Genomic DNA, 16274 nt, shown 5'->3' on the forward strand with positions numbered 1-16274 from the left:
GAGGCCTTCCGGTAGCCGTAGTGCGGCGGTAAAGGGGGCGCTGTGCCCGGCGGCGCCGTGGCGTGACGTCACAGCAGTGACGTCACGCGGCACCATAAGGCAACTGGTGGCAGAGAGGGGCCTTACTGCAGGGTGGGGAAGGGCAGTTTGGGGCCAGGCCTCGCTGTGGGCCCTGGGGGTCCACAGGCCTCGCTGCCAGCCCCTGGGGGTCTGCAGGCCTCAAGCATCCTGGCCATGAGGGGGACACAGGGCAGGGCAGGAGAAAACCCCTGTCCCCAGGGAGGAGATACGCCACAGCAGGCCCACGCTCTCCGTGGCTCCCTTCTGTCACAGCCACAGCCCTGGCTGCCACAGTGGTGGGTGGCAGAGGCCACCGTGTGGAGCGGGAGCACCAAGGAGGCACTGAAACGCCACAGGCTCCGGCCTCAAGCCCAGCTCACACCCCGCCAGTGGGGCTGCTACAAGGCTGCTCTCCAAATGCCTAGGAGGTGTGCTATGGTAGAGATGGAGGAGCTCCAGTTCTGGATCAGAGTGCCACACCTCAACCCAAGCCCAGCTGCCTTCCCACCCCGGGGCACTGGGGCCAGGCTGCACGGAGAGGGCAGCCATGGGGGACTGTTGAATTCCAATCCAAAAGGAGCCAGCTGAGCCCACAGCACCCACCACTGCAGCACACAGCAGCAGCTCACTCCTGTGGAGCATGGGACTGGGAGTGTGACATTTGACACAGGGGCAAGACAAAAAAAAGAACAGAAAAGAAGGTGCACACAGCCACCGAGAGAAGCAGGGAGCCCAGCCAGCACAGCCCAAACCACCAAACCCACCCCCGTACATTTCCACTGTTTACATCTATTCAATGGACTACAGTCAGAGGGATTAAGGCACATGTATTTTTGTATTAACGTGGTCAGTACAAACGCCAACAACTTTCCTCTAGAGGTACCCAAGCTCCTTTCCTGAGCATGGGCACACACGAGACAGGTAATAACTCGCAAACCCAGAGGAAGCTGGCTGGTATTTTCCAGTTCAAACATGGGACAGGCAGTCCTCAACTGTGCTCCTGTGGAGGTGGACAGCAGCAATCATGCCTGTCACCACATCATTGGAAGAACACCAATAATTTATTGAAATAAATACAGGTAACAAACCAAACAGCCTCTGGGTTTAAACACTACACGTATGTCAGGTACAATTTCTCTACGCTCTTGGGAAAAGCATGGTGATACGCTGATTTTTGGCCACGTGAGCCTTGGCCAAGTCTGGAGCAGCCAGATACGTGCTGGAGATCGGAGGTGGAGGCTCCCAACTTGTCATGCGTTGGGCTTCATTGTAGGAAGGAGTCCATTTTAAGGAGGATTTCTTTCTTCTTTGAAACAGTGAATTTTTAATTTATTATTTTTTTTAAACCAAAAAATGGTAACCCCAAGTCCATGTTGGCAAGCTGCAAGCTGAAGGGGGGGCTCTGTTTGGATGAGGCCCTTCAGAAGCAAAGGCTGCTCTCACAGAGCAACCCCAGCAAACCCAGGACTGACCAGGGAAGGCGAGCCTGGCACTCCAGCCAGAGCGCCACCTTGTCCACGCCGGGGCTGGTGGGTCCCAGCCTCCAAACTGGCATCCGTGTGACCTTGGGACCCAATGGAGACAGCAATGTGGACGCTTCCCAAACCTCCTTCCTCTGCCAGGACCGCCCCGGCTACATCTGTCCTCTGCTGCCACAGTTCTCCAGGGCACAGCCCTCCGCCGACAGCTCCGGGGAGACTCTGGGAGCACAGAGGCCAGAGGACGGCAGTCAAGCAGGGAAATCCAGTCAACGATAACAAGGGGAGTCTTCAGCTCGGACCAGCCCTCGAAACTCATGTTTCCACTACTCGAATGAGAGGCAGTGGCTTGGGGCCTGACAGCCTTTTGCTGCAAGAGACAGAGGGGTTTTGTTCAGCTAGAAGAACTTGGATGGGGTTTGGGGAGAAAACCTGCAGGAGAGGGTCCTGCCCCAGCCCTGGTCACAATAGCTCCCCCCAAAACCGGCCACAGGAGGGATCTCTCCTCCCCTGTACTCCCCTGAAGGAGGGATGCAGGAACAGAGACCTCTCTGCAAACAGAAAAAAACCCCACACAATGCACATCCCTGAGTCCCAGCATCATCTCCCAGACTGCAGCTCCTGCTGCCCCAGGTAGAATGTGGACCCTGAGCAGCCAGACAGGCTTCCCCCCATCGCTGGAGGGCACCTGCTCCCCACACACCTGCTCACATACTCCGACTTCGAGCGTGCTCTGGAGCTGTGGCCGCCCCGACTGACTTGCTTCTCGATCAGGTGCTCTATGCGGTCGTGCATCTCCAGGTTCTGCAAGAGATGGAGGCACTGTTAGCGAGGAGGAGCTGGGGACGGGCAGGCTGCAGGCACACGGAATGCTTGCTGAGGAACACTCTGGTATAATCACTTGCAATGGGGCAGCTTTTTCTTGAGGGAAAAGAAATCTAGCTGCATGGAAGGACTGCTCACTAAAGGAGAGCTGGGATGGTTTGTGAGACCTGCTGGACACCCACCAGAAACCTGCCAGCATGCAATCTCCAATCCTGACCCTGTTTTCCACCTGGGTTCACAGCGGGCTGTGCTCACACACACTGCCCCCATGCAGAAATTACCAGAATGTGTCACCAAGAAGGGAAGACAATGCTAGAAGTGCCAGTGCAGTCTTGGTTTTTCTCCAAAAAAGGAGAGGTTTGACACTTGTTACAATCCTAGAGGCTGGAATGCAATTTTAATTTCTGACACGCATGCACTCAGCTGCAGCTTTGTAAGCAAGGAGGGTTTTGCTGCCAGAGAAATGTGCTTGATGAGATTACTTTGGACTCGGCTTCAGTTCACAGCTGCTCCAGCAGCCCAGGCTGCACTGGAAACCACCACACCAGCCTGGGGAACCAGCACAGCCCCTGGGGCTGCAGAGGGCATGTTTTCCTACATGAAGCAGGTGTCAGTGCCAGGGAAGGGCTTTGCTGCCAGCCACCCTGCCCAGAGCAAAGCTCACTGCCGTGAGGGAGCGCAGCCACGACCCGCAGGCACACACAAACCTGTCACACAGGAGGTTTCAGTGAGAGGCTCCCAGCTCAGAGCAGACCCCGTGCACCCCCCTGAAACATCCCTGCTAATATGCACCTCAGCCTCCAGGTAAGCGACTCTCTCCTTGAGCTCCTGGATCATGGCATCTTTGGCTTGAATCACCGTTTTGGAGTTCTGGAGCTGTAACAGAAAAGTTCACAGCAGTTGAAAATCCCTCTTGTGTATGGCTGGGCTAGGGAAATGTCTAGGAAGGAGGGCAGCTTAGCCAGCCACCCTTCTGCCTGTTAACACCCACAACATTAACTCCGAGGTCTGCATAAAAATCAAAACCCCCCTCAAATTAAGTCTGAGAATTAAGCCCCAGGTGAAGGAGCCTTCACTCACAGGCTTGAGATTTAACTCTTTCAGCAGGCCAAGCTGGGTGCACAGCGCTCCTTTTACACTGCTTTTATTCCCTTCCCCAGCCCAGGGCAGCTCACGCCGCAGCGCTGTGGGCTGTCACCCTGGGGTCAGTCCCTGCTGCAGGACAGGGCTCTGGGCTGCCTTTGAACTTGTGTCCCTCTGGTCCCTCAGCCCCACAAACCAGTTCTTTGCTTTCAAGCAGCTTATATTTTTTTTTTCTTTTTCTTTTTTTCTTTTTGACCCCTCCAAGTCCTCCTAGGCTGTCCCCTGTCTGTCCTCCCACCTCAGCCCCACTTCTCTCACCTGCTCGATCATCTGGCGGACTTTGCGTTGCTGGCTTTTCAGCATGTCATCCAGATGGTGTATCTTCTCCCGCAGCATGGCCACCTCCTTCTCCAGCTGTGCTGACCTGGGAAAAGGAGAGGACGAGAGTCCAGGAGCCATCTGATGGCTTCCCAGAAAGGGAGCACCCACCCAGTTATGCCCAGAGCAGCTTTTTATCAGCCAGGTCTCCTCTACAGCCACACAGGTCTTGAAATATTTTGGCTAGACAAGGTAAGGAGAGGCAGAGACAAAACCTATTCAAGCAGGAGCCACAAAGACTAGCAACCACAGACTGCAGGGACACAGGAACATCAGGAAGAGTCAGACCACAAAACAAGGCCTTCCAGAAACAAGCCACTGCCAATTAGCCCCTGGAGCACCAGGATACCAGCTGGGTGGAACGAATCTGACATTATGGGAAGAATCGGCTGCTCCGGAGGCTCCCTAGGACCTGCCCCGAGCTCCCAGCCCGCAGCGGGGCCGCTAGAGGTCTCCGGGCAGCCCAGCTCCAGAGCTCTGGATCTCTCCGAGCAAAGCAAAACTTCAAGAGGTATTTGGAGATTAGTCAGCTCTTGGGAGTAGGGTGCTGTTTTGCAAGCCAGAGAGCAAGCACGCCCTTCGCAGGAATGTGCAGTCATGCCCCAGCGAGCTGACACCCCGACCCAGCGGCGTGGGCTTGCTCTGGAGTTGGCAGCCGAGCCAGAGGCCAAGCCTCACCGGTCTTGTTCGGCGAGCTTGTCACCTTCCACGCTTCTCAGCCTCGCCAGCTCTGCTTCACCTTCTTTCATCTTCAGCAGCAAACTCCTGTGCTCCTGTGGCGGAGTGAGAGGCCGAGTTACACACGCGGAAACAAGTTGCAACACATGCTCCCTGGCCTCTGCCGCACAGCAGGGAGCTAGAAACACCCAGGGAGCCAGGCAGGCTCAGCTCAGCCTCCCCGCTGAATCTGCGGGTTGTTTTCATGAGCGTTAAATTTACATGCGAGAGACAGGCAGGCAGGGTAGCCACAGAGGTGACCGACAGCAGTCGTCCCACTCCTTTACCCCTAGGATACAGGCAAGGCACCAACCCATCTCCTTCCCTGCTGTCAGGCCAGGGAGCGCAGCCCCAGATCATGCTCGCACTGCACTGTTAGATTTATGACTTTAATAGTACTACGAGCAGACCACAGCTAAAAAAAAATAAATATATATAATCAAGGCTGGAGGTTGTGTTCATGCCCCCATGAGAAGAACTGGGTGGCTGTCTAGACTGTGTACTCGTTTCCAGGATCCCTGGAAGAGTCTGCACAGACCAACCAGATCTTCTAGACCTGGGAAATGTGAGTCTAAACTGGCAACAGTCAATTTTCAGCTGCTCCCAGCAGCTGGCTTTGCCCGATGCTGTTGGGTTAAACCTGGTTGGGAAGTCAAATGCTCCGTACGGTGGGTACTCTGCAGCCGGACCAAGACCCGCTGCGGTGTCTGCGCTGAGTACTGCCAAACTCATCACCACTGGGCTCTTCCATTCCCCGCCCCAGCAGAGCGGGACCAGGCAGCTCTGCTAATCCCATCAGCCCCCCACCATGGCTTCAGGGACGGTACCTTCTCCATCCCTGCCATGAGTCTCTGCAGCTCATCCATCTGCACCTCCTTCTCCACCACGCTCTTCTCTGCTCTCCGCAGGGCAGAGCTTGTCTGCTCCACTTCCTCCTGGTACTGCGAGACTGTCCTCTGCAAGCAAGATGGAGATGCCTTTAGTCCTGACCCTCGCGCGCCTGGACACCCGAGCCCTCTCCTGAAGCCGCACTGGTGCTCGAAGCCTTGGCAAGCAGATCCTGCTGCAGGCAGCCGGGCGTCTCGGCAAACAGCCCGACATGCTTCAGAGAGAAAAGCTTCTTTAGAAAACTCCCTGGCTTCAAAGCACTTCAAAGGAGCCAGCGCTTAAACGCTGTAGCAATAAAGGCTCCTCAAACGCAAGAGACATGTTCGTTCTCAGCCACACGTGCTCTGGGGCTGTTTGCAGGCTCCTCTCGGGCCACCTGCCCAAGGAACTGACCTCAGCCAGCCCCACACCTGCACCAACGGCTCAGGGACTGAGAGGGGACAAGGGTGTCCCCGGGGGTCCCCACGGCAGCTGGAGAGCAGGCTCAGACAACAAGGCACACTGAGAACATCTGGGCAGCGCTGGCAGGATCAACAACCACCAAAACCCCCTCCTCTGCCACCCCCGGGGATGTCCATCAGGCTCAGAGCCTGCAGCCGGCAGCATAGCTGACCCCAGACCCCAAAATGCCACAAAATGCCACCAAACCACAACTTCCCAAGTGCAAGGATTGATGGACTGATATCCCCAGGGCGCGTGCCACCGCGGCAGGCGGACAGACATCTCTGTGCCGGAGGAAGCGGTCGTCGCTCAAACCCACTTCCCCAGCGGACGTTGTCCCCTGACCTGCTGCGGGGAACCCCCCAGGCTGGCCAGGACCAGTTTGGTCTGCAGGACAGGATGCGAGCCGGGACGTCACCGCTGTCACCAACACTCAGAGCTGCGAGGTGACGCAGTCAGGCCCAGCCCATCCGGGACATGAGCAGTCACCAGAAGACACACCGAAAGGGACAATTAATCACAGGGCTGAAGAAGGGAGGGAAGTGAATGTGACAGCTTCGTCAGCACCACGCGGCAGGCAGAAGCCAAGGAGACCCGTGCAAAGGGCTCGGGTGCCTCCCAGTCAGCTTGCCCGCCTCGATGGCAAACAGCCCTGCAGAGAAAGGGGCTGAGCTCCCAGAGAGACCACCCAAGCCAGCGCTGCCGCAGCAGCCCAGCACTGTGGTGGGGAACCACAGCCTTTGTCCCTGCGCAACCTGTAGGGATGCTCTGCTGGTCCCCATTCCCCACAAAACACCTCTCTTGGACACTGAGCCTGGCTACAGTTGGAAAGACTCGGCAGAGTCTGGGGGGACCACCTTCCAACCTGGCTGCTGCTTCTACTTTATGCGATTTTTAACTGGGAAAGCACTTAGGTCTTCAGACTCATCTGGGCAACCAGGGAGGCAGTTTGCCTCCCAGGTTTGGACTCCCTGGTGTGTTTTAACAGCGTGCACCAAGCCCACTGCCCTGCGAGGAGAAGCCAGGCACCTCCAGCAGCCCAAACTCACATGCCCATGTGGCTCCTCAGGCTTCCAAAAGAAAAAAAAAAACCCCAAAATAAAATAAAAATCATGCTTTCCCAGCAGAGAAGTGCACAGCAGAGTCACCTCAAAGGCTTTCTTTTCCAACTGATGACGCTTTTCAGCCTCCTGCAGCTTTGTGAACAGCCTCTTTGCCGTCTGTCGGATCTTTTCGACGTCTTCACCTGAGCAGTCCTCCTCCTGCAGAGACGGTAACAGGACAGGATGAGCAGTCAGGAGGTATCAAAGGAGCCCTCCACCCCAATGTGGGCAGCGCTGCTGGTGACAAAGCCCGGTAACATCACTTCTCAGCTTGAAAAAAAAACCCGAAAGGCGCTCCTGTCCTCACCTCCCACGCTCAAGCCGACAGCTTCCAGCCCTCAAGATAACGCACACAGTATCCTTTGGTTGCCTTCCAAGCCCTGTTTGCAGGATGCCATCCTGATCTGCACTTGGGCAACCTGAAACCCCGCAACATGAACCAGGTCCACAGCAACCCAGCCTGAAACCCCAGCCCAGAGCATCTGCCCCAGCCAGGGGAAAGACAAAGAGCTGGAGAAATATTTACCAGCTTAAGATTCCTGTTATCCCTTCTGCTAAAAACGTCTTGTGTGCAGAGGTTTAAAAACCCATTATGCACATTTTTATTGCTTTAATAGAGCTGCCCTCCATTTCTGATCTGACCCTGATAAAAGGACTAGGGTTTGCTGCAGGAGCACCCGATCGTGTGCTGAAGAGGTTTGAAGTTACCTGCTGGGAGGAATGGATCAAACTAAACCCGATACTTCTTTCCGTAGTGCTGCAGTCCCCCTCTTTAGCTCCATACCTGCTCCTCCCAGGAATCGGCACGCAGCCTCTCAGGGTACAGCCAGCTCCCGTTCTGCTTTTCCAGCACAACCTGCGTAAGCAAAGGACAGATGGACAGGGATGTAACGCTGGCTGGCATGGCCGCTCGCGCAAGAGCACAGTCACATGCAGACAGCTAGCTCTGGGGCACCGCAGCAACTCAAGACTGAGGGGTTTTTTTTCTGCAAATGAACATGCAATAGTGCATTTGGCCAGCCAATGCGTTTTGCTTACTGACTCCTCGTTATGGGCTTGTGCAAGGTTTTGAATTTTGCGTGTAAACGGTGCTGATGTAGCTTTCATTTGCCACAAGCGCCTCGATCTTTAAGGCCCCTTCTATCATTTTCCGGACCCGAAGATGACATCTTTTTAATAAGTCAAATGTCATTTAATGCCCGAGAAATGCTCCCGTTACCTGTGCATGCTGTTTATCTCCTTGTCTGTTCTCAAGTTTACTACTTAAGTCTTCCCGCAGCTTCTTCAAAGAACTTCTAGCCTGGCAAAGGCAAGTCAATTTAGCTTGATCTGCATGGACAGTGTCACTCAGCTTAACAGAAATCAAACAAAGGCACGATGGCTGCTATGATGCCCTGCGCCGATATGCAGTCGATGGCTTCTCTGCCAGCCTGACCCTCTAGTTTTACTATAGCCCTGCCTGCAAGCAGCACCGTCTCTGGCAGATACCATCCTTGTGAGGCAGCTGTCCCACACGATCATGGGAAGGAAAAAAAAAATTAATAAAAAACCCCCACAACCAGGCAACAATCTGGAGAAGCTACTGATTTTTCATGCATTGGTCTTCTTCACCTTTGAAGGGCTGAGAAGACCCTTGCTGTTCCCCAGCTCCCTCTCTGCCTTGCTGCAGGACGCCGACAAGTACAGTCTTGACTTGCAGCTACTCGAATTAGTCAGAGCAAGTGAGCCAGCGGAATGATTTACAGGCTTTTACAGCAAATGCTGTCCCAACGCTTTTCAAAGAAAAGCCTTCTTGAAGCATTAACAGCATGGCTTCATCCCTACCTCTTGATTTTAGATGCCTGAGGCGCTGGGGGAAAGCAGTTTGCTGGAGACTGGGCAGCGGCAGGGCAAGGTGAGAGCACGTGTGGCCCCCGGGTCAGCAATCGAGCCCATGGGGACAGCAGTCCATGACTTTGATCCAGCTGGATTGAGTCATCCCCAGTTTTTGTACCACGACCCAGCGCAGGGCACTTCTCTTGGATGCAGGCGGACTGGTACCACCACCGTGACTTACTGGTTTAGCCGATTCCCTTGGGTTTCGCATGCAGGATTAAGTTGTACTGCACGGTTAGGCTGCTTCAGCTATTCTGATAAGGCTATGTACAGCCTTTGTGGCCAGACGAGGTCCAAGTCCTGCTCAGCTCTTGCTAAGAGGCCCTTTTAAAAGCCAGCTCCTGTCTCCATCTGAGCTGTGGGGCGCTACAGGAAAGCTCCGATCAGAAAAGCTGAAGCCGAAGCCCCAGGAGTGGGAAGGCTCACACAGAAAAACGGCAGCATCCAGGTAGCTGCGAGATAAGGTCTGGGTGAGCAACACCCCCAGAGCGCTGCAGCCCGGGGCAGGCGGGAGCCAGGCAGGTCTGGGCTGCACGCAGCAGGCAGCGGGAACAGGCTGTTTGCTTTCAGGAAGGGAAAAAACATGCGTTTTGGCAGAGGAGTCAGAAGGATGACGTAGAAGATCTGAAGGCTGCCCTACCAGATCTGCCCCTCGCTGCTCCTGGGGCCAGCACCCAGCACAGAAAGTGCCCCATGAGAGAAAACTCACATTTAATATTTTCCCTCCACTTTTTCTCTTTTTTTTTTTTTGCTTTGCTTTTTTTTTTTTTTTTTCAGGCCAAGCTTTCCAGAACATGCATGCAACCGCTTCAGTGCCTTGCAACCAGCTCTCCAGAAATAACATCCCCACCAGGAGCAGAGGCAAGGGTTAAACTTCCGAGAGCCTCATCATCTAGTTTACTTTGGGAGATGAGACATACCAAAGAAACTGCCTTTTAACAAGAGGCTCTAGTTGTGCCGCACCCAGGCATGCAGGGGACAGCCTTGGGGGAAAGTCATCACGCAATTCTCTTCAAATTCAGTCCATATAGCAGAGCAATTAGTCAGGCTGAATTAATTTATGGCGCTTGATTAGGCTACTGCCCTGTACAGGCAAGTCAACAAACTGGAGAGTTCAGCTCCACTGCCAGTTTGCCAGAGTGGCTGGGGCTCAGCTGGGGCTCGAGTGCCACAGCCGGCACGGGCATTGCCACCGCTCACAGGGAAACCCCAGGAGATGTCCCCGGGGGAAGCAGAGTGCCCCAGACCCTCACCCGCAAGCCCCTGCGCAAGCCAGAGCCCCTTGCAGATGTTAACTACCTCTTGAATGTAACGAACTTCACTTTTCAGCTGGTTGACGTGTTCGTCGTGGTTCATGCCACCCTCAGCCCGCGCCTTGAGATAAACCTGCCCAGGAGAGACAGTGGCAGCACGTCAGACCGTCCCGACTCCGGCCAGCCCGGGAACACCAGCAGCAAGCCCAGCTCCGCAGGGACTGGGACATGGAATCCCACTGCTTCCCGAGGCATGTTGTCCACAGATTTCCCATTTGCGGTTAATTCCCTGGCATTTTTAGAAGCTGCTCCTCCTCCTGTGTGACCCCCACCCCACAGAGCCCCTGCTGCTGCCCCAGGTTCTTGCTGCATCCCCCCAAAGCCAGGGAAGCCCACCAAACTGGTGCTGCCAGCCAGCTGCACTGCACCAGTCCTGCCCTGGAGAGGTTTCTGCCGGCATAGCTTCAGACAAAACCTTTTTTCTGGCCCCACTTATTAAACAACATCGCTCTGCCACAAAGGCAGGGAGCCAGTGGCTGTACCTTGATGATCTCCTCATCGCCATCGTTGGATTTGATGCATTCGGAGGCCAGGGAGTGACCGTTGCTGGATCTGTTGGCCACCATGGCAAAGGCTTTTCCCACCGGCTGCAAGAGACAGAAGCGGCAGGGCTTTCAGAGAGGTGGGATGAGCTGGAACAGTTTGCCCGGCTCCAGTCAAACAAGCATCATGCACTTTTGCAGAGGAACGCAGCACTGAGCACAGCCTTGGGAACTGACACCGAAGGGTTTAACAGACCAGGAGGCGAGTTTTCTGATTCACAAAGCATAAGTGACCGATCCTCCACCAAACACCCATTCCCCCCTCCTGAAGTTAGCTCAAACACTCGTATTTTCAACACCAAACCCAGCTGCAGGGGAGACCCACCTTCTGTTTCGCCTGCTCGCGCCTCTCGCCGGGGAGGTCATTCGGCAGTGTCAGCCGCAGCACCTTCACGCTTTCCTAAAACAAGAGGTGGGATTTAGTTTTAAGTTTAGATTCCCTGGAAGTCTCTTTACATCCAGCTCTGGTACGAGCCGAGAGCCAGGTCAGCATCGTTGCAGACGTGTGGACAAGCTGCCTTCCCCCTTGGTTTGAGCTGCAGCTGGCGAAGTAACGCTGGGATTAAAATGAGTTGTAGCAAGCACACGACGACTACATTTATCAAACCCATCAGGGCTTGGAGGAGACGTGGCCCAGCCAAGGCTGAGGTAATGCCGATGGGCTGGAGAAGCGACTGCCAGGCTCATTTTTGTGCACTGCCCTCCGCTGCCAGGCGTCACGGCTGTCCTCCGTCACGGTAGCTGGCTACGGTGGGGCCAGTGCACAGCACTCAGTAGCAGCCCTGGAGAAGGGCAAAAGCAGCCGTTACCAGCTCATGCGCTGGGACCTTGCTGGATTCACCCTTCTCTGCGCCACCACGGCTCTGCCTGTCCTCTGCAGGCACAGCCCCGGCCAAGCGGAGCCCACTCCAGCAGCAGGGCGCTCCCTGGCTCAGGGCCACGAGCACCCACAGAGGCTCCAGCCACAGCCAGGGGCTGGTCTGCCTTTACCACTTAACTCCTCACCCAAAGCCTTCCTACCAGTGCCACGGCGTTTCAGCCACATCCAGCACCGTGCAAAGCTCAGCTGGCTTTCGAGGCGATGCCCGGAGCACACAAAGAGCCCTAAAGCACCGCACAGACACCCAAAACGCTCCATGGGGTTGCCCACTCTCCTTCTGCAGCTCAACACCGGCACCGTGCACCCGCAGCAGTGTGGAACCCCCCTTTTCCCAACAGACCTCGTCAGCATCCAGGTAGCTGTTGCTCATGGTCCTTATTAAACACGACCCCGGATGCGGGAGCTATTTGGCGCGTGGTGGCCACGGCAGTGGGCTCTTGGGCGGCAGCACTGCAGAGCTGAGGTAGGTGCCCGCGCAGTGCTGAGCGCCCGCCCCTCGCCACACCTCGGCCACGTCAGCCTCCTGCTCTCCAAAAGCAACGTCAAAGTATTTCTGCCTCCCCGTTTCCAAGCGCTCTCTTTGCCATCCAAGTCTCGACAAGCCATCTGTTTGTTTCCAAAATATTTTGTATACACTGCTTGCACAAACTCTAGCTCCCAAGGAAACGTGGAGCCCTCCTACAGATCACAAACATGCAGCCAGACCCCTTCGCTCCCCTGTTAAGACAATTATCCAAGAGAAACTTCACTGGGGCTCTGCTAGCACTCAGCAGTACGGATCATTTAACCAGATACTTGTCTGCAACTCTTACTCCAGGGAATGTTTTCCTTGGCAAGACCCAAGAAGTTGGAAACTTTGGTCAGAAAAACTTAAGAGCAGCTGGATGTAGCACGTTCCGTGGTTTTGGGAAGATGCAAGAAGCACTCAGGTTTTATGGCAGAGAAAATGGCTCACGGCAGTGCCCGCATGCGAAGCATCACTCATCATCCTACTGTTGCCTAAAGCAAGCGGGATGCAGGAGAAGGCCGGGGGTAAGAGCATGGAGCAGCCCACTCCCACCTGGGCCGCCGATGGCAGGGCAGGAGCGTTGGCATGGCACGAGCCTGGCAGAGCTGTCAGCCACATGTCAGTCCCTTCAAGCGTCCTTACTCACAGCTTTGTTTACAAGCGCCAGGATCTCACGCTCACCATCCCCATCCCGTCAAGCCCGGGCAAGGGTGGGAGGCTGCCAAGGAAATCGCTCACTCGGGGAAGATCCACTGCAATAAGAAACAAGCACCAGCCTATTTCCATCCCCGCAGCCAAAACTATCTGGAGTCGGCACGCGGGTGCTTTCTGTCCCAGCAGACCCCAAATAAACCTGCTCCTGGGGAAACCCACCATCGAGCCAACGCAAACCGGCTGCAGCAGGAAGCTGAGAGCTGCCGGTGCCTTCCCAACCAGCACCGGCACTACCAAACCTCGGGTCAAACAACAAGGAAACCACCCATGCAAATGCTGGCGGGGGAAGGCTGCGCCGTCTCCATCCTCCTCCACGCCGGGGAAGCGCGGGGGAGGCAGCAGGATGGCCAGACACAAGATGGATGTTTGAGCAAAGGTTCTCTGGCCCACTGGGGAAGAAAACCAGCTTTTTCAGCTCGGCAAATGCTTTTAAGGAGGTTGAGGCAGGTGCAGGAGGTAGAAGCCATGGCTGGGTTAAAGCAAACCACTCCCTGCCCAGCTTGTTTGTCTGCAGCAGCCTCGGCTGTGGTGAGCTGCGCCTGGTCGGCACTGGGTGGATGGAGAAGAGGAGACGTTTGGCTCTCATCTCACACACCACCGGCACGGCAGTCCCTGGCAATGCCCTCGCACGGTTGGTTTTGGGCTTTGCTTTTACCGTCCCACAGCCAGAGTTTCATCAGCTCCTTGCCAGTGCCGGGGCAGTTTCCAGGAGAAGCAGCTCCTCCAACGCAAAGCCGGAGTGACCCAGAGGGACGCTGCAGCTGGCACATGCTGTCCTCCCCCTCCAAGGTGTCAAATTCAGCTGGGACAGGAGTAGTGGAGTCACAGGGACTCCCCTACCTGCTCCTTTACCTCCTGGCTGGCATAAAATCCACTCAGCCAACACTCACCTGCTTCCAGCCCTGGAGCAGAGGGGGCACTGGGTTTTATACCCCCTCCGTTGTTTTCCAGGGAAGGCAGGAGCGCCTGCAACGTGGCCCACACTGGGAAGATGACGGAGTACCTCACACTCATCTCCTGCTTAGAAAAAACCCTCCTCGCACAGAAAACGCTTCTTTAACGCCCCAACCGTGCACCCCGAGAGGTCCTCCAGCCTGGCAGCACGTGTTTATGGCTTTTACTACCAGCCTCGGGAATTAACCATGAATTAACGTGGCCAGGTCCGGGCAACAGCTGCGGTGAAGCACCAGCAGTTGCAGGCTCCTCGGCAGGACGGCCGTGCTCCCATCTTGCCCTTCCAGGAGGCGTTCCCGAAATCCCAGCAGCCCTTTGGGTCCAACCACCCGGCCAGAGCCAAATCCCCGGGAAATGAGGGTGAGCAGTATCAGCTAGGACAACCAGGGACGCCAAAGCCAGTTTTAAATCTTTTGGTCTATTTTGCATCATCTAGCCCAAAAATCCTCACTTTGGGTGGAGGGAGAGACCCCAACTCCACTCCCGGGGAAGAGGGAACCACGCAAATCCCGACCACATCCCGGGCGGAGGAGAGGCGGCACTGACCCACAGCCGGCGATCCCGATGCGGCATTTTGCAACCGCAGGGAAGGCACTCGGTCTGTCTGTCCATCCTGACTGTTAAATAAAAACAGGCCTGACCTGACCCAGAGGGTATCGCCGAGGCTCAGCAGCAAACAGCTCTGGCGTTTGGAGATCACCGGCGTTACAGAGGCGCTTATCACCGTAATAACCCATTAACCAAACGAACCCAGCGCTGCAATCGCTCCTTATAAGGCCGGGAAAGCTGCGGGGAATTAGGACTCTCCTAAGGAGACTCAGAGCTGAGTCACCCGGCAGGGCTTGGGCCGGGGAGCCGGGCAGCCGGGCAGCCGCTGGCATGGCAGACGGCAGCCGAGCACCGGCGCGGTGCTTCGGTCTTTTGGGGGATCCCTCCGGTGGCTAAAACCCGAGCAAAAAACTGGAGCACCGAGCTGTGGCGGGCAAGCCGGGGTGCCGCGCCGGTGTGGCGCTGGCTTCGGGGTGCTGCCAGCCCCACCCAGCACCCGTCCTCGCGGCGATGGCCTGGCTCCCGACGGCGACGGGGAAAACCCAACGATAAGGAAGGGAAAAACGCGAGGCCCTGCCACAACCCAGGGAGGAAAGCGCCAGAACAGGCCGGCTGTTCCCACCACCCTGGCCCCACTGCCCCCGGCAGCTGCTCGAGGGGCGCACTACCCAAAAAACCACATTATCCAGGGATGGCTTGATGGCCACGCAGGACCACGTGCCAGCCGGGATTCCAGGAGTCCCCCGTAAGCACAAGGGGGGCTGGCGGGACCCCAACGCCGACGCCGGGGTGCACCTCCGTGTGCTTCGCTGTCCTCGCCCGCCCCACTGGGGTTCAGCCGGGACCCTGCGGCACAGCCCAGCAAAGGTCCCAGGGATGGGACCCCCGAGCCCCCCGGAGCAGGGAGGGGCCACAGGGTCCCCCACAGACCCCCGGACCCGCCTCACGGCTGCCGGGCGGGCTGGGGACCGGGTGGGCACAGCCGCGCTCCACCGACGACACCGACGTCCCGGGACGCCCCGCGGGCAGCAGCCGCCCCCCCGGGAGCGGCGGGAGGAGGCCTGGGGCGGGGGGAGGGGGGGGTCAGGGGGCCCGGGGGGGGGGCAGCTCACCGGGCTCTCGCCGTGGGGCCGCACGTCCAGCACCGCGCACCAGCCCTTCAGCCCGTTCATGGCCCCGCCGCGACTGCCGGGCCCCGCCGCCGCGCCGCGCCTTTACCGGCCCCGCCCACCGCCTGGCCCCGCCCCCGCCCCGCCCGGCCCCGCCCCCCGCCCCTCGGCGTGCCGCGCCGAGCCCGGCAACAACAAGCCCCGCCGAGCCCTCGCCAAGCCAAGCCAGGGCCTGCCCGGCAGCGCCGAGCGGTGGGGTGCCCTGTCGAGCCGTGCCGAGCCGGGCCAGAGCCGTGCCGAACCCTGCTGAGCCATGCCAGAGCCGTGCTGAGCTGTGCTGAGCCACGCCGAGCCATGTCAGAGCTGTGCCAAGGCCTGCTGAAGCGTGCCGAGCCATGCCAGAGCCATGCCAAGCCACGACAGAGCTGTGCTGAGGCCTGCCGAGGTGTGCCAAGCCGTGACAAGCTCTGCCCCAAACTGGGGTCACGCTCAGCCATGGGAGCCAGCGCCACCTCCCCCGAGCCCCCGCTCCCCGCCCCGCCCCCGCCACGGTGCCCATGGGGGAAACTGGGGCACGGCGGGGCCCTGCCGCCTTACCGGGCCGAGCAGCCGCTGGGGAAACCGAGGCACAGGGTGGGGACGGCGGTTGACCTCGGCCCCGACACGCGTGTCCAGGAGGAGCTGAGGGCAGAACCGGTTGTGCCGGGCTGGCTCAGCCGCAGCGGGGACGCCGTGGGCCGGATGCTGGGCACGCCGAGCCTGGCACAGCCCTGGGCGGTGGCGATGCAGAGCCACAGCCCACATGGACCAGAGGGGACAGAGGTGGCCCTGCTGGCTCCCTCCCAGTTGAATGTCAC

General features: G+C 57.5%; 1 protein-coding gene across 5 annotated transcripts; it reads right to left on the minus strand.

The window, feature by feature from the left end:
• Positions 1-871: 871 nt before the first annotated feature.
• On the minus strand, positions 872-16245 carry TUFT1 (tuftelin 1). Of its 5 annotated transcripts, none has more exons than XM_055696763.1 (13): positions 16015-16245; positions 11029-11103; positions 10644-10748; positions 10148-10234; positions 8193-8273; positions 7758-7829; positions 7019-7132; positions 5369-5497; positions 4503-4597; positions 3765-3870; positions 3156-3239; positions 2242-2342; positions 872-1908 (listed from the first exon to the last, which is right to left on the minus strand). In XM_055696763.1, the coding sequence occupies exons 1-13, from the start codon at positions 16219-16221 to the stop codon at positions 1854-1856; spliced, it is 1311 nt and encodes a 436-aa protein (XP_055552738.1). In that variant the 5' UTR covers positions 16222-16245; the 3' UTR covers positions 872-1853. The 5 variants fall into 5 exon arrangements, with proteins under 5 accessions (XP_055552738.1, XP_055552740.1, XP_027666011.1 ...); XM_055696765.1 differs by lacking the exon at positions 16015-16245 and adding an exon at positions 15421-15554; XM_027810210.2 differs by lacking the exon at positions 16015-16245 and adding an exon at positions 11924-14795.
• Positions 16246-16274: the final 29 nt, after the last annotated feature.

The sequence above is a fragment of the Falco cherrug genome, chromosome 19 (assembly GCF_023634085.1).
Source record: "Falco cherrug isolate bFalChe1 chromosome 19, bFalChe1.pri, whole genome shotgun sequence".
Taxonomy (NCBI): domain Eukaryota; kingdom Metazoa; phylum Chordata; class Aves; order Falconiformes; family Falconidae; genus Falco; species Falco cherrug.